This window comes from Sinocyclocheilus grahami, unplaced genomic scaffold, assembly GCF_001515645.1.
Source record: "Sinocyclocheilus grahami isolate Dianchi unplaced genomic scaffold, SAMN03320097.WGS_v1.1 scaffold76.1, whole genome shotgun sequence".
In the NCBI taxonomy this organism is placed as follows: Eukaryota; Metazoa; Chordata; class Actinopteri; order Cypriniformes; family Cyprinidae; genus Sinocyclocheilus; species Sinocyclocheilus grahami.
The window spans coordinates 1,921,221-1,946,204 of NW_015505255.1; the positions used below are offsets into that span (position 1 = coordinate 1,921,221).

Below are 24,984 nucleotides of genomic sequence, written 5' to 3' on the forward strand. Positions count from 1 at the left end.
CTCTCTCTCTCTCTCTCTCTCTCTCTCTGTCTCTTAGGACATACTGGAGTATAAGAAAAAACAGAGACCTCAGAAGATAAAAATGCTGGATGGAGCAGTAAAGACCATCATGGTGGATGATTCCAAAACTGTGGGAGAGCTGCTGGTCACCATCTGCAGTAGAATAGGTCAGTGATGCTCTTATACTATCTGATAGAACTATATCATACACCGTTACTTTCTCAGATTCTTTGGAGAGGGCATCTGTGGCAGTCCTGACTCACTTGGTTGCCATAGACACGATCATAGGGGGGAAAAAACTGTAAACTGTTAGTCTTGCTAGTCTTGTGGTATAGTTTTTATTTAAAGTGCAAGGTGACCTGGATTCAAATCCCAATGGTTTGCGCATACCTGTAGATGCAGTTTAATTGGACTGACCAAATATAGACAATGTTTCTGCCATAGCTTTTAAGACATCAATTTTTCCCATATACACTACTGTTCAAATGTTTGAGGGCATTTCTTTAAAAGAAAAAGAATAATTAGTTTTAGCTTAGCAAGGATGAATTAAACTGATCTTTAAATACATTTATAATGATACAAAATATGTATTTTTCAAATAAATGCTGTTCTTTTGAGCTTTCTATTCATCAAAGTATCAGAAAAGCAAAAATGTATCAGTTTTCACCAAAAACAAGCAACACTCTTTTCAGCATTCATAATAATAGTAAATGTATCTTAAGCACAAAATCAGCATATTAAAAGGATTTCTGAAGGATCATGCGACACTGAAGACTGGAACAATGGCAATTAAGAGATAATTGGTAACATTAATCACAAAAAGGTTTTCACGTGTTAACATTGGTAACTACATTAGTTAAACTGAACTAACAATATATCTACAGCATTTATTAATCTTCGTTAATGACATGTTAGTGATTTTGTGTAGGTTTATTTTGTTGTATCTCTTTCTCTGTTCTGAATGTTTGGTGTCAGCAAAATGTAATTTTTTTGGGATAGAGATGAACTTTTATTCAGCAAGGAGTCACAGTAAAGACATTTATAATGTTAAAAAAGATTTCTATTTCAAAAATGCTGATCTTTTGAACTTTCTATTCTTTAGAATCCTGGAGAAGAAAAAAGTATCCTGGTTTCAACAAAATAATAATAAATGTTATTTGAGCACTAAATCAGCATTAGAATGATTTCTGAAGTATCATGTGACACTGATGATGAGTAATGGCTGATGAAAAATTCAGCTTTATCATAACAGGAATAAATCACATTTTAAAATACACATTTACATTTAAACTTCAATTGTTTTGCTGTATGTTTGATCAAATAAATGTAGCCTTGGTGAGCATAAGTCTTCTTTCAAAATCACTAAGACCATCTAACTGACCCCAAACATTTCAAGGGTTGTATATCTTTTGTAAAGAAGTTTGTGAACTGTTTTACTATATAAATAGTTTGTTTTTCTCACAGTAAATTGGTTGGATCATGGACGTACATTTAGAGAACAGGGAGTCGAGGAGAGCGAAACTCTACTGTTGAGACGAAAGTTTTTCTACTCTGATCAAAATGTGGACTCGCGAGATCCTGTTCAGCTCAATCTGCTCTACGTACAGGTTCGGCTCACCTCTTGTCACTTATTATAGTTTACAATGATGTGAGGTGAAAGCCATGATGAGCACCCAACACCCCGGTTTGGCTTAACATCCCTCCCGCAGTGATGTTGCCCTAAATAATGTGTTTCCATGGTTCTTTACTTGCCAGTTCAATATAATGTTTATAGATTAAAATGCTGTAAATCTCTTATTGACATATGGCCCTAAAAGCCTCTTTGAGTGATGCACTGCATGCTGTTATACACATCGTATTGATCCACAAAGTAGTGTAGTCCCTGTTACCTTTTTGTAAGTTCTCCTCCTGTCGGGGGCTCGTTTGCTGATCTGTATCATTTCTGTTGTGTGATTTCCAAAGGCTTTGATAACAAATGTGTCTACCTGCACAGGCGCGTGACGACATTCTGAATGGTTCTCATCCTGTGTCATTTGACAAGGCTTGCGAATTTGGTGGAATTCAATCGCAGATCCAGTTTGGGCCTCATATAGAACATAAACACAAATCTGGATTTCTGGAGTAAGACCACGAACTAATACTTTCAGTTATAGTACACAGTGTTTACGGCCCCTCTGCTTCATACTGATGAGAAATGATATGTAAAATCTAGATGTTGTAATGACCATATGCTCCATTTAGTTAATGAGCTTAATATACTCAAATGAAAAGAGATTAGATGCATTTAAATATTTTATGTGTATCATATGCCTGTTTGCATTTCAGTGTATTGTCGCTAATTTGCACACTTTGTGAATTTCATGTCGTTCAGCTTGAAGGAATTTCTGCCTAAGGAATACATAAAACAGAGAGGTGCAGAGAAGAAGATCTTTCAGGTGGGTCAGGTTATCCTGCACTTTGTTCATAAATGGATATAATTTTATACACGGTTGTCTGTTTCTTAAACTTCTCTATTTGTAAGCAAAGATGTATGAGATAAATTAATTGGTTAGATGAGTAAACGCTTTATGAATTTTACAGGAACATAATGCTTGTGGTGAAATGACAGAGATTGAAGCCAAAGTGAAGTATGTGAAGCTTGCAAGATCCCTCAGAACATATGGAGTGTCTTTCTTCTTGGTGAAGGTAAAGCGTATGTGTGTTTGTGTGTGTTTTACTTGGATATGTAATCTATGTTTTTTGCAGTGGAGATTCCAGACGCACTAGAATAGGTTGAATAAAAATATTAGCCTAAACTTTGTTTATAAAAAATGCTACATGTCTGTGCAGTCTATTCACTTCACTTCACTTTGTTTTTGTTTTTGTTTTGTTACAATCAAAAAACCTGAGGTGGCCATTCAGATTTCTTGACTAGGGATACCCATATGGACTCTCAGTTTTTTTATGTGTTTGCCTTAAAGTCATATTTCTGAATATATTTCTCATACCCAAGTACAGAAGTTTTCTTCGGTGTACATGCTGCCAATCAATGTTCTCATGAGAGCCTTCATCATCCGAGAGGAATTCCACCTCCAGAATTATTCCATCTATTCAATGCACCCCCAACTGACCAATATATAATTATTTTCTGTATTCATAATATTCCAGGTTGTTGTTTTTTTTTTTCTGGGAATTAGTGGTAAATACATTTGTGCAAAAAGCTAAAATGAGAAAAATTGGCAAAGATTGACTGTACAACTCTAAACTCAGACAGGACAGCAAAGCTCATTTTATCCACCTGCTGACAGCTCTGAGAGAAAAATGTGGAAACAAGAAGGGGTGATAAGCTTAAGAGAATCTGAGAGGATACAGGAAGAATGTTATGTGGAATAGATGTGAAAAAAAATTGGTAGACCGTTTTATTGTTCTGAAGATGATGAATTGAATTCTCTTTTTGTCTTTCTTGCTGTGTTTGTTTTTGTGGTTACGCTACTTAAAGCCTTTATGTATAATATATTGTAAATGTATTCATAATGTATGTTGTAATGCATTATAATTTTTCATAAATAATTGTAAGTTGAAATGCATTATGTGTGAAGTTTTTTTAAAAATTCATTATACTTACTAAAACTATAACAATGAATAGGTAAGTATTATATAATGTATTACAGTATGCATTATAAGGTGCATTACAAGTCATAATCAATGCATTAAAACTACATTTATAATGTGATATATATAAGGGGTTTAAGTAAAGTGTTGCTGATTTTGTTTCTCAGGAAAAAATGAAAAGTAAAAACAAGCTGGTCCTAAGGCTTTTGGGTATAACCAAAGAATCAGTGATGCGAGTGGATGAGAAAACCAAAGATGTGGTTCAGGAGTGGCCACTTACTACAGTGAAAAGATGGGCCGCCTCACCTAAGAGCTTTACACTGGTACTTGCATAACACACATATTCTTACAGACTTGCATTTGACTTTCAGATGGCTCAAATAGCTCAGGTACACCTCCTGTGTATGTATGTAAATGTATGTATTTGTATACAACTCTGTGCCCATATACAGGATTTTGGGGAGTATCAGGAGAGCTACTACTCAGTTCAGACCACCGAGGGGGAGCAGATATCTCAGCTTATAGCTGGTTACATCGATATCATTCTCAAGAAGGTCAGTCTTAACTCCTTTAACTGTTTTTCCCTCATGAAATATTCAACATTTTGTTGTTTCATGTGCTTTCCTGAATGAGATCCTCCAGGCTTATGAATGATTTTCATATTACACGTGTTCAGATAACAGTATGCACAGTGTTACCAGATTAAACCGTATGCGAAAGGTTGTATTAAGTGTTTATTCACTTCTGTTTGGCCCTACAGAAACAAAGCAAAGACCACTTTGGTTTAGAGGGAGATGAGGAGGCCACCATGTTAGAGGAATCCGTTTCTCCGAAAAAGTAAGACATGCAGAAATTTTGAGTCGGCAGTGATAAGAACCATATTTCCTTTCAAGGTTTTGTCATTTCTTGCCAGTTGTCTTTGGAAATACTTTTGTAATCAGACCAGTACAGCATTACAGGAAACTCATGCTGGAAAAGCAACCTTATCTCAGACTTTATCTAGATTGAGCTGAGGTTACCTGTTCCACAGACTGCGTCTTCTCTTCTTGAATAACCCCTGAGTGTTGTAGTACGAACACAAAAACCTCTTTACTTGTGCCTTTCTGTGTCATTCCCTCTATCTTTATATGTCATTTCCTCTCTGTCTTTCACAGATCTACTATATTGCAGCAGCAGTTTAACCGTGTCGGACGGGCAGAGCATGGCTCTGTGGCACTTCCTGGGATTTTGAGGTCAGGTTCTGTCGGCCCAGAAACACTGAACATGGGCACCATGCCCTCTCCACAACAACAGATCACCACTGGACAGATGCATCTTGGACATATGCCACCACTGGTGAGTCTGCATATACGAATGCTCATGTTCATGGACCAATTAATCAGCAAAGTTCCTAATTTGTCCAGTATTTGACCTCATATTGCACCTTGCTGTCTTGCAGCATATCAACATCAGCCCCTACATAACGCATAGAGGTAGATCAGCAGCTGTCACAGTTTAGATCTGTTGGTGGATTAATGTGTAATTTTTGCCCTCCTTGATCAGAGTGCAGCCCAACAGGCTCTCGTGGGAACCATTAACACCAGTATGCAAGCAGTGCAGCAGGCACAGTCTGACCTAGAGGAGGTGGAAGAGCTGCCACCACTTGGAGATGATATGGTGAGAAAACTAGTAAAAATGGACCGTTCAGTGGAAGGTTGTGTGAAGGCCTGTCTGTCAGCTACCAGTGATGGAGAGCTTCTCAAGGCCATCAGTGCAGCAGCTGGTATCGCCACACAGGCTCTCAGTGACCTACTCACACACGTGAGGAACTACGCCACACGCGGGGAAACCATTGGACGCTACAACGAGGCCACGGACACCATCATGACCGTTACAGAGAGTATTTTCAGCAGCATGGGTGATGCTGGTAAGATGAGTGCATCATATACACTACCATTCAACAGTTTGGAGTTGATAAGGTTTTTTTTTAATGATTTGTAAAGAAGTATCCTATGCTCATCAAGACATTTATTTGATTAAAATACAGTAAAAACAGTACTATTGCAAAATATTATTATAAATTAAAATAACTGTTTTCTGTTTTAATTTATTTCAAAATGTAATTCATTCATTTGATGGCATAGAATTTTCAGAATGAATTTTTAAAATGAATTTTCAGCAGCCATTACTCCAGTCTTCAGTGTCACATGATCCTTCAGAAATGATTCTAATATGCTGATCTGGTGTTCAGGAAACATTTCTTATTGTAAATGTTAAACTGAAACTGTGATATTTTGAATATTTATTTGAAATACGTCTTTTGTATCATTATAAATGTCTTTACTGTCACTTTTAAAAAAATTAATGCGTCCTTGCAGAGTAAATGTAGAAAAAAACCTACTGACTCCATTGTCAGACCAAACTTGTTTTCTTTGCCTAGCTCCTCTGTGCTGTGTAATAGTAGAGATTTACTATTCTTCTCCATAGGTGAGATGGTACGACAGGCACGGGTTCTTGCCCAGGCGACCTCTGACCTGGTGAATGCCATGAGATCAGATGCTGAGGTGGAGGTGGATGTGAACAACTCCAAGAAGCTTCTTGCAGCTGCTAAACTGCTTGCAGATGCCACTGCTCGAATGGTTGAGGCTGCAAAGGTGGGTTAGCAAACCTATTCGTTAAATATCCAATGTTCTGTAGCAGTAGATATCAGTTTTTTTTCTGCAATTCTGCTGTAATTATGTGAAAACTGCTTGTTTTCTAACTTTTTTTTATTAGCAAAAACTTTTTTACTTAAAGTACTGTTACGTACTAATAAACAGCCAGTATGCTAGTAATATGCATGCTAATAAGTAACTAGTTAATAGTGAATAGTATTCCCTAATCTAAAGTGTAAAAACTTAGTTCAAATAAATGCTGTTCTTTTCAACTTTCTTTTAATCAAAGCATTCTTATGCTTGCTGTTGTTTCAAAACCCCCTAGGAAGTTTGCGGGGGCCCCCTTGTGGGCCCGACCCCAGGCCCCAGTTGAGAACCACTGTCCTATACCAGGAGGACAAAAATATATTAAACATAGCTCTTACAAATGCTGGAGTATTTTGTAAGATTGAGACATTTTTGCTCTAATGAAGCATTTCCCACAAGTTATTTTGAGCATCTCTCTGTTTAATAATCTGGGATCTAATAGACGAACAGTAGACTTGTTACATGTCTGTGTGTGTGTGTGTGTGTGTGTGTGTGTGTATTTAGGGAGCTGCTGCATACCCTGAAAATGAAGACCAGCAGCAGAAGCTCCGGGAGGCTGCAGAGGGGCTGCGTGTGGCCACAAACGCAGCTGCACAAAACGCCATTAAGAAGAAACTCATAACAAGACTGGAGGTCAGTGAATTGCTTATGATTTTGATTATGAGAAAAATAATAGAATTTAGGCAGGACCGCATGAAGTCTATGCAAGGAAAACACTGCATTCAGTGTCTGCTTTGATTTTCCAGAACGCTGCTAAACAAGCTGCTGCCGCTGCAACTCAAACCATTGCGGCATCCCAGAATGCAGCAGCCTCCAACAAGAACACTGTTGCCCACCAACAACTTGTTCAAAGCTGCAGGGTTTGTATAAGAATATTTTTTGAATTTCTAAACAAGTGGTAGTAATGATAGTCCTCCTGTGTGTTTATATTCTCTGTTCATGTGCGTTAGGCTGTAGCTGATCATATTCCTCAGCTGGTGCAGGGAGTGAGGGGCAGTCAGGGGCAGCCAGAGGATGGTAGTGCCCAACTTGCCCTCATCATTGCCAGTCAGAACTTCCTTCAGGTAACCTTTCACTGATGCTAACCACATGTCACTCATCTGATAACATCACTCTTCGTTAAAAGTGCTGTTTGATTGCTAAAATGTCTAATTCCATGTTTGTTTTCCAGCCTGGAAGTAAGATGGTGTCTTCAGCGAAGTCGTCTGTGCCGACTGTGACGGATCAGGCGGCAGCCATGCAGCTTGGGCAGTGTGCAAAAAACCTGGCCACCTGCCTGGCTGAACTCCGCACTGCTGCACAGATGGTACTGATTCTGTCTTCTCCACACATGTATTTAATGAGTAGAAGATCCAAAATTGAAGATTGTCATTTACTCACCCTAGTGGCATTCCAAACCTTGATGACTTTCTTTTGTGGAACAAAAAGAGGATATTTTGAGGAATGTTGGTAAACAGGCAGTTTCAGTTCCCATGGACTTTCACTGTATGGACAAAAATACAATTGAAGTCAATGTGAACCGAAACATTTCTTCAAAATGTCTTATTTTCTGTTAGTCAGCAGAAAAAAGTCATACAGGGTTTGGATTGACATGAGGGTGAGTAAATGACAAAATATCCCTGTCATGTGATATGTAGGCTCATGAGGCATGCGGCCCCATGGAGATCGACTCTGCCGTTATTGCTGTGCAGACGCTTAAGAATGAACTCCACGATGCAAAAATGGCAGCTTCCGAGGGACAGCTGAAACCTTTACCTGGGGAATCAGTGAGTTGAGACCCATTTAATATCAATGATACTATGATTATTTTATAATTGAAAAAATATATACTTTAAACATAGACATACTGATATTGTGAATTATGCATTCATTTGATGTCATGAATTTTTTGTGGTTTAGTTGGAAAAATGCACTCAGGATCTGGGTGGCACATCTAAGGCTGTTGGTTCCTCTATGGCCCAATTGCTTACCTGTGCAGCACAGGGAAATGAGCATTACACAGGTAATACACCCATTCTTATATGCAACACATTTATTTGGCTAAATGGGGACATATCTTGCAGCTCTGGTCTTTCATGTAAAGCTAATTATAATTAATAACCCTAGCCCTAAATGTTAAGATTTTTTGGAATTAAAAAAAAAAATTATTCATTTTATTTATATTTGAGGATGTTTCTAGAGGTTTTGTCAAATTAAGTTAACCTCCAGGGACTGTTTTGTTACCTACAATATAGCTAAACAAACAAACATACATACATTCTAGTTCACACACACTCCCATGAATTGTATGTGTTTGCAGGTGTAGTTGCTAGTGAAACTGCCCAGGCTCTTAAGACGTTAGCGCAAGCTGCGAGGGGTGTTGCTGCCACCTCATCAGACCCTGCTGGAGCTGCAGCCATGTTGGATTCTGCTCGCGAGGTTATGGAAGGATCAGCTAAATTAATTTCTGAAGCCAAGGAGGCGTTGGTTGCTCCTGGTTGAACTCCACGATGCAAAAATGGCAGCTTCCGAGGGACAGCTGAAACCTTTACCTGGGGAATCAGTGAGTTGAGACCCATTTAATATCAATGATACTATGATTATTTTATAATTGAAAAAATATATACTTTAAACATAGACATACTGATATTGTGAATTATGCATTCATTTGATGTCATGAATTTTTTGTGGTTTAGTTGGAAAAATGCACTCAGGATCTGGGTGGCACATCTAAGGCTGTTGGTTCCTCTATGGCCCAATTGCTTACCTGTGCAGCACAGGGAAATGAGCATTACACAGGTAATACACCCATTCTTATATGCAACACATTTATTTGGCTAAATGGGGACATATCTTGCAGCTCTGTTCTTTCATGTAAAGCTAATTATAATTAATAACCCTAGCCCTAAATGTTAAGATTTTTTGGAATAAAAAAAAAAAAATTATTCATTTTATTTATATTTGAGGATGTTTCTAGAGGTTTTGTCAAATTAAGTTAACCTCCAGGGACTGTTTTGTTACCTACAATATAGCTAAACAAACAAACATACATACATTCTAGTTCACACACACTCCCATGAATTGTATGTGTTTGCAGGTGTAGTTGCTAGTGAAACTGCCCAGGCTCTTAAGACGTTAGCGCAAGCTGCGAGGGGTGTTGCTGCCACCTCATCAGACCCTGCTGGAGCTGCAGCCATGTTGGATTCTGCTCGCGAGGTTATGGAAGGATCAGCTAAATTAATTTCTGAAGCCAAGGAGGCGTTGGTTGCTCCTGGTGATGCAGAGATACAACAGAGGCTAGCTCAGGTGAGGGGAGGGGGGGGGTTGGGGGGGTGAAGATGCCTTATTTGTTTTAGTTTTTTTTACATTAAATTAAATTATTTAACAGATGTTATTATTCACGATATTAACTTAGAAATGAGGAAGTGCACACACAATTTATCATTGAGGAGCCAGCAATATTAGCAGTACCACAATACTGAATTTCAAAAATAAACTACTTTTGATCATTTACTGAAAGAAGTATTCATTTTCTTAAAAAGTACATATAAATATTTCTAAATATATTTGTATATATGTGTGTGTCTCTGTTTTGTGTGTTAGGTTGCAAAGGCTGTGTCCCACTCACTGAATGCATGTGTGAACTGTCTACCTGGACAAAAGGATGTTGATATGGCTCTGAAAAGCATCGGAGAAGCCAGCAAAAAACTGCTTGTAGAGACGGTGAGCTACAAACAAGGACATTTTTTTTCTTTTGTCATCACCCAATGTGCTTAATGCTAATGCTAATTAATGAAAATGCTCCACAAATATTATAACTTGAAAATGTGTTCTATCCCTTAATGTACTCTCACTGTCCTCAGTATAGTGCATGCAATTATTAAATGTCCTAATGTGTGTTTGGTAGCTGACTGTTTTGTTACTTTATTTATTTGTTTGGCAGCTCCCTCCCTGCAGTAAGACCTTCCAGGAGGCTCAGAGTGACCTGAACCAGACTGCAGCCGATCTGAACCAGTCTGCAGGTGATGTGGTCCATGCCTCTAGAGGGACCACTAGCCAGCTTGCAGATGCTTCTGGAAAGTTCAGTGAGGACTTTGATGAGTTTCTGGATGCTGGCATTGAGATGGCAGGCCACACCCAGGTATGATATGTGGAGCATGAACTTGTGAATGTGGATAAGTCTTCCTTTTCTTGAAATAATAAGTCATATTTGGTTGTTTAAGAGAAGGGATGATCAAATGCAAGTGATTGGGAATTTGAAGAACATCTCAATGGCCTCCAGTAAGCTGCTGTTGGCTGCCAAGTCTTTATCTGTGGACCCTGCAGCAGGCAATGCAAAGAACCTTCTCGCTGCTGCTGCCAGGTACTTCACTCCATGTTTATTTATGCATGTTTTATATATGCTGTTGTTTCTGTATTTTTACCTTCTCTCTCCTGTGTGTTTATTCAGAACGGTGACTGACAGCATCAATCAGCTGATTACACTGTGTACCCAGAATGCCCCAGGACAGAGGGAATGTGACAATGCTCTAAGAGAGCTTAAGGTATTATATACAAACAATGCATATAGTGCACACTATTAAGTAATTTGTTTTAATATTTGAAAAAGAAATGGTATATTGTCTCTTTTTGTGGGTTACAGGCTGTTAGGGGACTTCTAGATAACCCAAATGAGCCAGTCAATGATCTCTCCTACTTTGACTGCATTGAAAAAGTCATGGAGAACTCTAAGGTAACAGAAACATAACTATTCTTGGAGGTTTTACTTGGAATACTATCAGGATTTTTATTGCAAATGTTTATTCAGTACTTGTTACAAGCAAAGAAATATTTTACATGTTATTACAAGTCAGTCCATTAGTATGATTTCTGAAGGATCATGTGACACTGAAGTCTGGAGTAATGGCTGGTGAAAATTCAGCTTTGCCAATGCCATCACAGGAATAAATTACATTTCAAACTATAATAAAATAGAAAATGGTTGTTTTAAATTGCAAAAATGTTTTACAATATTACTGTTTTACTCTATTTATTTTGATAAAATAAATGCAGCCTTGGTGAGCGTAAGAGACTTCCCCCCCCAAAAAAACATTAAAATGTCTTACACACACCACACTTTTGAATGGTAGTGTATATTATTACAAAAGTTAATAATGCAGATTTTAGTATAAGCATTTCAAGTATTTATCTCGCATACTAAATGGGCAAAACTGCTGTTATGATGCTGAACTGCAATATTCATTTAGCCTGTTGATACAGTTAAATGTTGATGCATATCATTAGATGATAACCGATCTGTTATCCACCTCTTTCTGATATATAGATTCTCGGTGAGTCTATGGCTGGGATCTTTCATAACTGCAAGACAGGAGATGTTCCAGCATTTGGAGACTGTGTGGGTGGAGCCTCTAAAGCTCTGTGTGGTCTGACCGAAGCAGCTGGACAGGTAAGACGCTACCCACTCTACCCTTTAATGTCATCATTTGTTCACAACAATTATACATTTTTACCTCTGAACACTTTATCTTATGTATGTATCAATCATACTTTTTATGTGTCTCTAGGCTGCTTACCTAGTGGGTGTGTCTGACCCCAACAGCCAAGCTGGACATCCAGGCTTAGTGGATCCTATCCAGTTCACTCGTGCTAATCAGGCAATCCAGATGGCTTGCCAAAATCTTGTTGACCCAGACAGTAGTCCTTCCCAGGTAACGTCAGACTTTAGGCATGTAGTGTTTGGGCGTAAGCCCAAAACTTGTCTTTCTACAACATCTTCATCTGCACTTTTAAGGCCAAAATATTAATATACAGTATGCATATTACAGGTGCTCTCAGCTGCCACCATTGTTGCTAAGCACACCTCAGCACTGTGTAATGCTTGCCGATTGGCCTCGTCTAAGACTGCAAACCCTGTGGCTAAAAGACACTTCGTGCAGTCAGCCAAAGAAGTGGCCAACAGCACAGCCAACCTGGTCAAAACAATCAAGGTTAAACCACTCGTCTTTATACATTAATCCAACTTTTATCCACTCCAGTGACATCAAATGATTGTTCTCTAACATCATTTTCTAACATTTACCTCTTCTCTCCCACCATAGGCTTTGGATGGAGATTTCTCTGAGGAAAACCGTGAGAAATGTCATGTTGCCACAGCGCCGCTCACTGAAGCTGTTGACAATCTGACCACGTTTGCTTCCAATCCAGAGTTTGCTAGTGTTCCTGCGCAGATAAGTAGAGAGGTACGAAGTTCTTCTTTGGATTGCTATTTATGATTATGTCCTCCTTGTTGTTCATATTTATGTTTTTCTACTCACAATTTAGGGTTCTGTTGCACAGGAACCAATCATCCAGTCGGCTCGCGCAATGCTTGATAGCTCCACCCACCTTTTGAAGACCGCTAGGTCATTGGTTATAAACCCTAAAGATCCACCCACATGGTCATTACTGGCGAGCCATTCACGCACCGTGTCAGACTCCATCAAGAGCCTCATTACTGCTATCAGGTAACACACATATACTCACAGCTTTGTAGTTTGTATGAGACCCACAGAATAGAAATTAGCTACTATGAATGTGTTTTATTTTTTTTATTTTTTTTTACTTTACAATAACTTAAGTTCATGTGATTGATATTACAGGGATAAAGCCCCTGGCCAGAAGGAATGTGACTCAGCCATTGATAATATCAATAAATGCATTCGAGATATTGAGCAGGCCTCTCTTGCCGCTGTCAGCCAAAATCTTTCTCGCAGAGACGAAGTTTCATCTGAGGTAAATGTGTGTTTATACTGCAGCTACTGGGGCTTTTTTCCCCTCTTTATTTTCTTTAATGTTTTTCTGGAAAATCGACAAATTAATGTAGAAACTACGTAGAGATGGTACATTTTTAAATTATGTTTTCTTTTAGTGGCATCTTTTTACTAAGTACTATGAATGAAGGCAAGTATCGCTGATACTGATGCCTCTATTGCTTGGATCTTTTCCTATTTCTGATAATAAAATGAGTAATTATAGCCATAACATTACAGTAACATTGAAAGCCATCATTTATAACACTTAATTGGCAGAACATAAAAAAACGTAACTTTTAATTTTAAGTGTTATTAAATTGATCTCTATATATGTCCATTATAATAAATGTCACATTTATCTATGAATTTAATATGGTGTGTGTTTAGTAATTCTATAGTAATATAGTGATATTTCTGTCTCCGTCGATGTCAGCTCTCTCTGTTTGAAAGAACTGTTGGTTCATTTTTCCTCACACGTTGTTTTGTGCATTTATTTTCACAATAAATAAGAAACATATGAGTTAAATCTTCTGTAACAATATTTTTATGTGAGGATCAGGAAATTACAGTGGGTTTTCTAACCAGGAGTCCTTAACCATTATTGTACATTTCAGGCTTTGCAAGAGCAGTTAACTTCATCTGTTCAGGAGGTGGGTCACCTGATTGAGCCAATTTCCACAGCAGCAAAAGGAGAAGCAGCCCAGCTGGGTCATAAGGTGACTAAAATTGCCTTTACAGTCTAAAATTAATTGTCATATAGTTTTCAACCCTAATGCATGGCATATTTAGCTCATACCTATGTCTGTCCCTCAGGTCTCTCAGTTGGTCAGTTACTTCACTCCTCTGGTCTCTGCCTCTATGGGCATGGCTTCCAAAATCTTGGATCATCAGCAGCAGATGAACCTTCTGGATCAGACCAAGACTCTCGCTGAGTCTGCTCTACAAATGCTGTACGCTGCCAAAGAAGGTGGTGGAAACCCAAAGGTACTTCCCATTCATTCATTCAAATAGTTTTTCTTCCTAGAAAATGTCAATCTCTTAGCAAATTCATTAACTCATTTGTCTTCAGGTGGCTCATACCCATGATGCCATAGCAGAAGCTGCACAGTTGATGAGGGAAGCTGTCGATGACCTCTTGCTGACCCTGAATGAAGCTGCTAGTGAGGTTGGCATGGTCGGTGGCATGGTGGATTTGATTGCTGATGCCATGGGCAAGGTAATAACCCACATACTTTTGCATTAATACTGCCTTAATACACATTGGAATTCCATTCAATTGAAAATAATTTACATTTTAAGTGTTTTAAATGATAAACAGCCATGTAACACATTTTAATGGTCTTGTCATTCTGTAGTTAGGTGAAGGTACCTCACCAGAACCAGAAGGTTCATTTGTAGAATATCAGACCACAATGGTGAGATACTCCAAAGCTATTGCTGTCAGTGCACAGGAGATGGTAAGCAATCAGAATTTTCTACACTTAACATGTTTCATATATTTCTTTATATCATAAAGATTTATACATGGACTTTGGTGTCTAATATCACTGTATCCCTTCATTCTCACCCTCAGATCACTAAATCAGTGAGTGCTCCAGAGGATCTGGGCAGTTTGGCCTCTCATGTCACTGCAGACTACAGTCAGCTTGCAGTTCAGGGACGTCTGGCTGCTGCTACTGCTGAACCAGAGGAGGTGACCAACATACACATGCATGGTCACTCTGTATTTCTCTTTCACACACACGCATGCTGACCCTTGTGTTTGTTGGTAATTGTAGATCGGCTTCCAGATAAAGTGCAGAGTGCAGGAACTGGGGCACGGCTGTATTGTGCTTGTTCAGAAGGCTGGAGCGCTGCAGATCTGTCCATCTGACTCGTTCACAAAGAGAGAACTTATTGAGTGCGCACGTGCTGTCACAGAGAAGGTATTAAAACGCAGAACACAAAACCAAATTATATGCTTTTCGCACAGCTTCCAAGAGTTCATTGAGTTTCCTGTTGAATTGTCAATATCTGCATATAGTAGCAGTGATTTTGTTTTCTGTAGGTGTCTATGGTGCTTTCGGCATTGCAAGCTGGTAATAAGGGCACTCAAGCCTGTATCACTGCTGCCAGTGCTGTATCAGGCATCATCGCTGACCTGGACACCACCATCATGTTTGCTTCTGCTGGCACACTCAATGCTGAGAACGATTCAGACTCCTTCGCTGATCACAGGTACAGTGAGGTTACAGTACATATGTAGTCAGTTTACAGTTTGCAGTCAATGGTGAAGCCCTGAAATAAAAATGATTGGCGAAAATCAAACATTGGGATACATTGGGCCAAAAAAAGAATCTGAATTTTGAGTTTTTTATTTATTTTATTTTATTTTGTTTTATTATTATTATTATTATTTTTCCCCATTTTAGAATTTCCTTCTTTATTCATCTGAAATTTTTAGGTGGCTGAAATCTTGGTGCATCGTTATCAGTCATTGCAAAATAAAGCCAACAGGGTAGTCTTGTGTTATCCTGAAGGAGTTTATTTTTGCAGTTATAACAAGGTGTCTAACAGGGATGTCCCGAGAGTTCTTCAGGGACAGGGATTTAAATGTAAAAAAGGGGAACTTTTATGGAGTAATTCAAATTTTAAAAAATGACTATGGTAAAATTATGGTCACGCTTTATTTTAAGATCCAATTCTCTCAATTCATCAAATTCTTTCAATTCCATCAACTATGACTTTTGCCTCAAACTCCTAATTTGCTGTAAGTGTTTTAAATGATAAACAGCCATGTAACACATTTTAATGGTCTTGTCATTCTGTAGTTAGGTGAAGGTACCTCACCAGAACCAGAAGGTTCATTTGTAGAATATCAGACCACAATGGTGAGATACTCCAAAGCTATTGCTGTCAGTGCACAGGAGATGGTAAGCAATCAGAATTTTCTACACTTAACATGTTTCATATATTTCTTTATATCATAAAGATTTATACATGGACTTTGGTGTCTAATATCACTGTATCCCTTCGTTCTCACCCTCAGATCACTAAATCAGTGAGTGCTCCAGAGGATCTGGGCAGTTTGGCCTCTCATGTCACTGCAGACTACAGTCAGCTTGTAGTTCAGGGACGTCTGGCTGCTGCTACTGCTGAACCAGAGGAGGTGACCAACATACACATGCATGGTCACTCTGTATTTCTCTTTCACACACACGCATGCTGACCCTTGTGTTTGTTGGTAATCGTAGATCGGCTTCCAGATAAAGACACGAGTGCAGGAACTGGGGCACGGCTGTATTGTGCTTGTTCAGAAGGCTGGAGCGCTGCAGATCTGTCCATCTGACTCGTTCACAAAGAGAGAACTTATTGAGTGCGCACGTGCTGTCACAGAGAAGGTATTAAAACGCAGAACACAAAACCAAATTATATGCTTTTCGCACAGCTTCCAAGAGTTCATTGAGTTTCCTGTTGAATTGTCAATATCTGCATATAGTAGCAGTGATTTTGTTTTCTGTAGGTGTCTATGGTGCTTTCGGCATTGCAAGCTGGTAATAAGGGCACTCAAGCCTGTATCACTGCTGCCAGTGCTGTATCAGGCATCATCGCTGACCTGGACACCACCATCATGTTTGCTTCTGCTGGCACACTCAATGCTGAGAACGATTCAGACTCCTTCGCTGATCACAGGTACAGTGAGGTTACAGTACATATGTAGTCAGTTTACAGTTTGCAGTCAATGGTGAAGCCCTGAAATAAAAATGATTGGCGAAAATCAAACATTGGGATACATTGGGCCAAAAAAAGAATCTGAATTTTGAGTTTTTTATTTATTTTATTTTATTTTGTTTTATTATTATTATTATTATTTTTCCCCATTTTAGAATTTCCTTCTTTATTCATCTGAAATTTTTAGGTGGCTGAAATCTTGGTGCATCGTTATCAGTCATTGCAAAATAAAGCCAACAGGGTAGTCTTGTGTTATCCTGAAGGAGTTTATTTTTGCAGTTATAACAAGGTGTCTAACAGGGATGTCCCGAGAGTTCTTCAGGGACAGGGATTTAAATGTAAAAAAGGGGAACTTTTATGGAGTAATTCAAATTTTAAAAAATGACTATGGTAAAATTATGGTCACGCTTTATTTTAAGATCCAATTCTCTCAATTCATCAAATTCTTTCAATTCCATCAACTATGACTTTTGCCTCAAACTCCTAATTTGCTGCTTATCAATAGTTAATAAGGTTGTTGTTATGTTTAGGTATTGGGTAGGATTAGGGATGTAGAATAAGGTCATGCAGAATATGTGCTTTTATAAGTACTAATAAACAGCCAATATATTAATAATAGGCATGCTAACTAGTAGTTAATAGTGAGAAGTGGTTTATTAAATTTATTTGTATACTTAATTTGTTGTGTCATTTGAGATCAAAAAAAGAGACCAGGGAGTGTTACTAGAAACATGGAACAGCACAGGAGATTACCAGAGAAAGCTGTCAAATATACAATTTAACAGTTAAAAAATATGACCCCAGAATGCTACAACTGACTTTAAATGTTTTTAGGGAGAATATTCTGAAGACAGCCAAAGCACTGGTGGAGGACACTAAGAACCTTGTTTCAGGTGCAGCATCAAGTCAAGAGAAGCTGGCCCAGGCCGCCCAGTCTTCTGCCAAGACTATCACACAACTTACAGATGTGGTGAAATTGGGAGCAGCCAGCATAGGCCCGGATGACCCAGAAACACAGGTGAGAGCCATGGAGAAAGTGATGAGGACAGATGAGAAGTCAAACACAGGGATTTACCAGCAGCTGCTCAGAGGTCATCTCTCTGGAATGCACATGTGTTGTTGTCATTCATCTCCTCATAGGTGGTGCTGATCAACGCAGTGAAGGATGTTGCTAAAGCTTTAGCTGAGCTCATTAGTGCCACCAAGTGTGCAGCAGGAAAAGCTGCAGATGACCCCTCCATGTTCCAGCTCAAGAGTGCGGCCAAGGTACGACTGTCAAAAACACTTCTGCATAACATAAATATTATTCTCCCTTTTCCACATTTTCTCTCATAACTCAAGAGCACAGAACTTGGTAAGAAACACTCCATCTAGACAATTAGCTGTTATAAATTTGTCTCTGAAACTGTAATCTCCCAGTTGTCCTTCAGAAATCTGGCTGCACGGATGGAAATGTCTCCTAACTCAGATATGAGTAAAAGTGTTCTGGTGAGAAGCTCATTCCAGTGTGTGCCATTAATCAGATTAATTATTAATAAGAAAATGAATGTTTTCTTCTCCATCAGCTTCTTTCATTCCCATTGCACACTTAGTCCCAAATATTGTGCGATAAAATGAACTACATGCTCTATTAATGGTATAGTTCTGCATGAGTTTGGATTCATTCATTTTTAGTATTAAAAAAAATGGTGGTTTTACCAGATTGACCTTAGATCAGAGTTATTTTAGTATTGTTTATGTGCTGTTTTGGCTTTTATTTTTATATTTGCAGTTTTCATTTTAATTGTAGTTTAAGTTAGTCATTTTGTTTATATAAATATCTAGAGCGAGAGAGGTTACTGGTGCATATATACAAATTTTTTTCAGTTGTAGTTTTAATAATTAAGTTGCCAAGAAAACATTTCTAATTTTCATTGAGTTTTTCATTTAATAATTTCATTAAATTTTTATTTCAGTCAGTGAAAATAATATATGTCTTTATAAATTGAGAAGATAGGAGAAAATAAGTTGTTGTCTATAAATTGCTGGTTTCCAAAGGCAGACGTGTTTGCAATAGTGAACTTTGCCATCAAATGTTCTTCTGTAAAAGTTCAACTAATGATGACACTGGGAGTGGTATTGTCAGATGTGAAATGTAAATGTATGCCTTACGTCTGTGTGTTCAGGTTATGGTAACTAATGTAACATCCTTACTGAAAACGGTGAAGGCAGTGGAGGATGAGGCTTCAAGAGGAACCAGAGCTCTGGAAGCCACTATCGAGTGCATCAAACAGGAACTCACAGTAAGTTGAAAAAGCAAGAAAAGAGTGTAAGCGCATCATTTTTTATCATGTTAATCATCAATTCTTTAAACTGACCTTAATTTGAACATTTAAATGAACAATTGTGTCGTCATCAGGTGTTTCAGTCTAAAGAAGCCCCTGAGAAATTGACCACTCCCGAAGAGTTCATTCGCATGACGAAGGGCATCACCACAGCAACCGCCAAAGCTGTTGCAGCAGGAAATTCTGCCAGACAGGAAGATGTAATCTCCACAGCAAACCTCAGCCGCAAGGTCATAGCCGATATGCTGACCACATGCAAGGTGTGTGCATATACTTGTTTTCTGCCTGTGTCCCTCTATGCTTCATCATCGCTGGATTATCAAATGTGTTTTTGGTGCACATAACGGACTCTAATATCTGCCCCTCAGCAAGCGGCGTATCATGAGGAAGTGAGTGAAGAGGTCAGAAGCAGAGCTCTGTTATATGGCACTGAATGTACCAATGGATATATAGAGCTCCTAGAACATGTCCTACAGGTACAAACACAGTCATTTACACACACAATGAATCTGCATGGTGCTTTGATTGTGCTTTTGTTCAGGATTGGTCTTAACCAGAAATGTTTATGGCTTTTATTTATTTCAGGTCTTACAAAAGCCAACAGGTGACCAGAAACAGAAATTGGCAATGTTTTCTAAAAAGGTTGCTGCAGCCGTCACTGAACTGATTCAAACAGCGGAGGCAATGAAAGGTAAGAGCTATATTATAACACACACCTTCATTAAGACACAAACATATTCACTCTGTGTACTTTGGGGATACTTTGGACTTACTGTGCTGAGTAAAGTTTCCTATTTTTCCTGTCTCGCTTAAGATGAGGGTGAGTACCAAGTCCCAAGTTAAGGCAAGTCATGTCACTTGGCGGCCATCTTTGAAATGCCTCTCGGGCATGCAAGTGCAGCTCCTATCTCTTTGAATGGGGAAACATCAAATTCTCCAAAACTGTTCGCCAAGCTTACGATTAAATTTCATATTTGAAATCACCAATGAAATCTAACAAACAACTGTATCATAAATGTTGTTTATTTTGCTCAGTTAGTGTTAAAAAAGCTTATTTTTCAGGCTAGATCAGCCAGTGCGCATGCGCAGTCCTAGGCGCAGGTCTCAGAGCGTTGACTGTTTCTATAGCAACCGGGACTTCTTACGGCAGCTGCAGTGACGTGCTGACTTTACCGATTAGCGATTGGCTCTCTTGCTGAGAAGGCGGGGCTTCGTTCGATAGAGCGGCCATATTGAGTGTTGCATTTTTCCCCATTCAAAACTATATGAGTGACACGTCTTGGGTATTCTATAGTCTTTGGTACCGTAAGTGCCAGTACAAAATAATTCCATCTTTCATTTAGAACATTTCCTTATTTAACCACATTTGTGTCTTGTTCATTTGTTTTGTGGTATTTCATTTGTGTTCAGCACTGTGACTAAATTAATTACTCTCTGGCTTGCTTTGTTTTAAAAAACACCATACATTTTTTATTCACCTGACACACATTCAGTTATTGCAGCATGCCTCCCTGTATTGATTCCAGGCCTTGCCAAACATTAGTTAAGTGTGTGTATTGTGTGTTTAGGCACTGAGTGGGTCGACCCTGAGGATCCTACTGTGATCGCCGAAACTGAGTTATTGGGAGCTGCGGCCTCAATCGAAGCAGCAGCCAAGAAACTTGAGCAGCTCAAACCAAGAGCCAAACCAAAGGTAGTGTACATGCTTAATACACTCTTTAAAGACTACACTAAATTAATGGATTGTAAGGGCACTGTGCAGTGCTCTGTAATATTTGCAATTATGTGTATATATACGCTAGTGGTCAAAGGTTTAGAATAATTACTAATAATAATAAATAATAAAATTAATGTTTTTGAAAAAAGTCTCTTATGCTCACCAAAGCTGCATTTTAATATATACAATTTATTCCAGTGTTGGATAAGCTGAATTTTCAGCAGCCATTACTTGAATGTCACTTGAACCTTCAGAATTCATTAAGAATTTATTTAGATTTTCATTTTCATTTAAATGTAATGGAACTCAATAGAAAACAGTTCACATTATGTCTGTTTTTACGGTCTTTTTTGATCTTGTAAATGCAGCCTTAGTGAGCACTTTCAAAAACATTAAAAAAAACATTATAAAATGTTACCAGTAGTGTATTAATGTTTATTAATATTATATATTATGATATATATAATGTGCATTTGTAATTTATAATCAATATAAAACATGTATGTAAGGTCAAAATTTATCAAAGACTTCTGCTTTCCTGTCCCAAACCTATCTTCAGTAACAAAAGGGCCATTTGGCATTCCTGAAGGCACAGAGGTGCTGATAGTATCAAGGCCTGTAGGCCAAGATGTGTATACATCGGGGGTCTGCTAATTGTCACACCTTTTGCCCAGTGGGTGAAGTTGTAATCTGCTGATTGGTCAGCTTGAATGTCTCACATTTGGTTTTTAGTCACATGGTCAAGGAAGGGATAAAAGAGGACTGTAACTGTTGCTCTGTCTCTTTTCTTTGCTGCCTCTTTTCTTTGTTGGAGCTCTTCTTGGGTCTCTGCCCTCTCTCCCTCTTTTTCTTCCTCTCTCTATCTCTTTCTCTCAGGTAATATTTTACATGTTGAGTACAATTAACTATGCTTTACCATCCTTCATCTATTTTGTAACCAATTCAAGTGTAACCATAACAAAATATTATTATTAAACCATTTCAATTAATTATTATTATCATTATTATTATTAATTATGTGCTAACTAGTCTTGATTCAAGGTAAATATTAAAGTGCTACCTGTTGCAATACAATAGTCACTCAATAGCAACGCTCTCCCACATATTTAGCTATTCTAATTGTGCTTATTTCCGTCGTTGGTATAAGTGGCAGTGGGTGGTAATAGACTAGAAATGTACAGTTTTATACCATCGTGCTGATAACGTTTCTTTAGTCATTTGGCAATCCTACAGCCTGAACCACCGTAGGGAAACCATCTTTACATGTAAATGTTTGCATGTGTTTATAGTATGAAGGAATTCCAAATGCCACGATAAATTCCTTGTGTGTATGCATACTTGGCCAATAAAACATAATAATTAAACAAAGCTATGATTAGGTGTAGTGTGTAGTAGAGGCCCAAAGATTGCACTAAGCATCTCAAAAAGAACTGTAAAACTGAGACATATGAGCTGAACTTTTTGCTGTATAAGACAAACACATACAGTGACAATACAATAGTAACAAATTTACTGAATACAAAACTGCTGCCATCAGTTCTTGATAAAAAAAATTCCATAATTCTCCAGTTGTTTTGTATTTTACCCTTTTTTTTAACCACAGCTATATACAGTCTAACACATTGAGCCAATTTCTTATTAACTCCTCAAGATGTTACAACTGCATTTTTCATGATGTTTTTATTTTTGTTTGCAGCAAGCTGATGAGAATTTAGACTTTGAAGAGCAGATACTTGAGGCAGCCAAATCTATCGCTGCAGCCACCAGCGCTCTTGTAAAATCAGCTTCAGCAGCTCAGAGAGAACTCGTAGCCCAGGGCAAGGTAAGAAGACATATCATGAGCCGCAATAAATGTTTATTAATCAGTCCGTAAAATTATTATTTATAGCAACCGTTTTTTCTTAGTTTTTCCTTTTACTCAGTTTTTATAGAATAATAACAGCCATTTCTTTTTTTTTCTGAAGGTGGGAGCCATCCCTGCTAATGCTTTGGATGATGGACAGTGGTCCCAAGGGCTAATATCTGCTGTAAGTCCTTAAGGATTCAAAAGTGCAGATAAAATGCCATCATGCTATATTCCTTTATGACTTCTCTGTTTCTTCATGCCGTTACAGGCACGCATGGTTGCTGCAGCCACCAGTAACCTCTGTGAGGCAGCGAATGCATCGGTCCAAGGTCATGCCAGTGAAGAAAAGCTCATCTCTTCTGCCAAACAAGTGGCTGCTTCCACTGCACAGCTGCTGGTGGCGTGCAAGGTTAAAGCTGAGCAGGATTCAGAGGCTATGAGGAGGCTACAGGTATATACGGTTACATAAAGAAAATACTAAATCCATTCTGATATTTTAAATGGTAACTGCACTGTACATGTTCACATATAAACCTAGGCTTACATTACTGCCTTCATTGAACATGAATTTCATAGGCACATTTCTTGAACTTCTTATGTGTTATCTGCAGGCTGCAGGCAATGCTGTGAAACGCGCCTCTGACAGTCTGGTTCGAGCGGCCCAGAAAGCTGCTTTCAACAAGGCAGACAATCATAATGTGGTGGTCAAGACCAGGTTTGTTGGAGGAATTGCTCAGGTAAGATTACAGGCTGAATTCTGTCTATGGTTAATTCAATAATAATTAGTTAATAATAATAAATAATTGTATTGGTTATTAAAATAATATTATTATTTAAATAATTATTTTATTTTTTTGTTGTTGTTGTTAATAGTAATAAATATATTTGTGACCCTGGACCACAAAACCAGTCAATTTTTCGATATTGAGATTTATATATGATCTGATCAAAGCTGAATAAATAAGCTTTCCATTGATGTCTGGTTTGTTATGATAGGACACTATTTGTTCAAGATACAACTATTTGAAAATCTGGAATCTGAGGGTGCAAAAAAATCCAAATAATGATAAAATTGCTTTTAAAGCTGTCCAAATTAATTTCTTAGCTATGCATATTACTAATCAAAAATTTATTTTAATGTATTTACGGTAGGAAATTTACTAAATATCTTCATGGAACTTAATATCCTAAAAGAAAAATAGATAATTTTGACCCATAACAATGTATTTTTAGCTATTGCTACAAATATACCCTTGCTACTTATGACACATTTATATAGACAATGAACTCTGCGTAAATATGCAGTGTAATACAAAAATACTCAGAATAAGTCTAAAATGCATCTTCAGGTCATTTTTATTGCTGCTTATATGATATAATAATAATAATAATAGCAATAATAATACTTATTATTTTTTTATATTATTGTTTCTTATTATTATCATTATCAACAGATCAATAGATAGATGGATAATAAATAAATGTAATTTAATTTATGTAGACAACAAAATGTGTGCTATATAACAAAAATAATAATAATCAAATAATAAAAACTATATTTTGAATGCATATTCATAATTTGATCTTTCTGACTGCCCATACATTTTTTTATTAATTAATTATTATTGTTTTGACTGGGACTAATAATTATAATAACATTTTGTATTTTAAGGTTATACTCTCCCATATTGGCTTTATTCAGTTCATATTTTTTTGTGTTGTGCTTTGTCTGTTTGGCCCAGATTATTGCTGCTCAGGAGGAGATGTTGAGGAAGGAGAGGGAACTGGAAGAGGCCCGTAAGAAGCTGGCACAGATCAGACAACAGCAGTACAAGTTCCTGCCAAGTGAACTCCGAGAGGATGAGGACTAAACAGAAATGCTGGCTTCCCTTTGATCAAATTATCCACCGTTTGATTTTTGCCTTCAGGACACAGATGAATTTCTCTATAGTGCAGTCCATACGACAAATACTGAACTGATGAAGGGTTATTGATTCAGTTGACTGGATTGTGAGTTTTTAAATATTTAAACTCTTGAACATTTCAAACAGCGACCGTCTTGTCTCTTTAACCGTGAATGTGTTCATGCCTCCTCCACACCCTCATGAAGAAGCTTTGAATTTCTGGCATGAATCTGAACTTGTGAATGTGTGCATGAAGATTTTGGAAGCACATAACTGTGTGCTCAGAACAGCCAGATTTACACGATTGAGACTGTATTGAGGAAGAAATAAATGAACTCTGTTCGATCTCAGTTATTAAAACAAAGCGTTTTTAGGGTTTCAAACAAGGTGCAGACTTTAAT

The 24,984-nt window shown here is 37.9% G+C and overlaps 3 protein-coding genes across 4 annotated transcripts in view; all 3 read left to right on the top strand.

The window, feature by feature from the left end:
• Nucleotides 1-5,395, top strand: part of LOC107586020 (talin-2-like) — a 42,493-nt gene extending 37,098 nt beyond the window's left edge. The window contains exons 5-15 of the mRNA XM_016273233.1: nt 38-167; nt 1,465-1,607; nt 1,994-2,121; nt 2,372-2,435; nt 2,581-2,685; nt 3,759-3,914; nt 4,044-4,145; nt 4,352-4,428; nt 4,746-4,926; nt 5,134-5,247; nt 5,309-5,395. Coding sequence (XP_016128719.1) covers nt 38-167; nt 1,465-1,607; nt 1,994-2,121; nt 2,372-2,435; nt 2,581-2,685; nt 3,759-3,914; nt 4,044-4,145; nt 4,352-4,428; nt 4,746-4,926; nt 5,134-5,247; nt 5,309-5,395 — 1,287 coding nt within the window. The remainder of the gene's footprint in view (nt 1-37; nt 168-1,464; nt 1,608-1,993; nt 2,122-2,371; nt 2,436-2,580; nt 2,686-3,758; nt 3,915-4,043; nt 4,146-4,351; nt 4,429-4,745; nt 4,927-5,133; nt 5,248-5,308) is intronic.
• LOC107585970 (talin-2-like) overlaps nt 5,379-24,984 on the top strand; it is a 24,635-nt gene continuing 5,029 nt past the window's right edge. The window contains exons 1-40 of one of the 2 annotated variants that reach the window (XM_016273171.1): nt 5,379-5,497; nt 6,058-6,224; nt 6,816-6,944; nt 7,058-7,171; nt 7,262-7,375; nt 7,483-7,617; nt 7,949-8,077; nt 8,211-8,313; nt 8,611-8,771; nt 9,549-9,596; nt 9,894-10,013; nt 10,234-10,431; nt 10,514-10,653; nt 10,741-10,834; nt 10,933-11,022; nt 11,614-11,736; nt 11,855-11,998; nt 12,116-12,277; nt 12,389-12,529; nt 12,612-12,793; nt 12,929-13,061; nt 13,696-13,797; nt 13,895-14,065; nt 14,151-14,297; nt 14,437-14,538; nt 14,655-14,774; nt 14,860-15,006; nt 15,129-15,298; nt 17,627-17,810; nt 17,933-18,058; nt 18,958-19,074; nt 19,191-19,376; nt 19,485-19,592; nt 19,702-19,807; nt 20,685-20,809; nt 22,530-22,655; nt 22,798-22,860; nt 22,948-23,130; nt 23,291-23,416; nt 24,422-24,970. In XM_016273171.1, the coding sequence (XP_016128657.1) occupies nt 5,455-5,497; nt 6,058-6,224; nt 6,816-6,944; nt 7,058-7,171; nt 7,262-7,375; nt 7,483-7,617; nt 7,949-8,077; nt 8,211-8,313; nt 8,611-8,771; nt 9,549-9,596; nt 9,894-10,013; nt 10,234-10,431; nt 10,514-10,653; nt 10,741-10,834; nt 10,933-11,022; nt 11,614-11,736; nt 11,855-11,998; nt 12,116-12,277; nt 12,389-12,529; nt 12,612-12,793; nt 12,929-13,061; nt 13,696-13,797; nt 13,895-14,065; nt 14,151-14,297; nt 14,437-14,538; nt 14,655-14,774; nt 14,860-15,006; nt 15,129-15,298; nt 17,627-17,810; nt 17,933-18,058; nt 18,958-19,074; nt 19,191-19,376; nt 19,485-19,592; nt 19,702-19,807; nt 20,685-20,809; nt 22,530-22,655; nt 22,798-22,860; nt 22,948-23,130; nt 23,291-23,416; nt 24,422-24,550 (5,208 nt within the window). In that variant the 5' untranslated portion in view covers nt 5,379-5,454 and the 3' untranslated portion in view covers nt 24,551-24,970. Of the gene's footprint in view, nt 5,498-6,057; nt 6,225-6,815; nt 6,945-7,057; nt 7,172-7,261; nt 7,376-7,482; nt 7,618-7,948; nt 8,078-8,210; nt 8,314-8,610; nt 8,772-8,795; nt 8,854-8,986; nt 9,090-9,387; nt 9,597-9,893; nt 10,014-10,233; nt 10,432-10,513; nt 10,654-10,740; nt 10,835-10,932; nt 11,023-11,613; nt 11,737-11,854; nt 11,999-12,115; nt 12,278-12,388; nt 12,530-12,611; nt 12,794-12,928; nt 13,062-13,695; nt 13,798-13,894; nt 14,066-14,150; nt 14,298-14,436; nt 14,539-14,654; nt 14,775-14,859; nt 15,007-15,128; nt 15,299-16,314; nt 16,462-16,583; nt 16,754-17,626; nt 17,811-17,932; nt 18,059-18,957; nt 19,075-19,190; nt 19,377-19,484; nt 19,593-19,701; nt 19,808-20,684; nt 20,810-22,529; nt 22,656-22,797; nt 22,861-22,947; nt 23,131-23,290; nt 23,417-24,421; nt 24,971-24,984 lie in introns of those variants that run through there. The other variant, XM_016273172.1, reaches the window with a different exon arrangement.
• The window catches only part of LOC107586021 (talin-2-like), a 3,712-nt gene continuing 3,492 nt past the window's right edge, over nt 24,765-24,984 (top strand). Inside the window, exon 1 of the mRNA XM_016273234.1 lies at nt 24,765-24,827. Within this exon, the coding sequence (XP_016128720.1) occupies nt 24,765-24,827 (63 nt within the window). The remainder of the gene's footprint in view (nt 24,828-24,984) is intronic.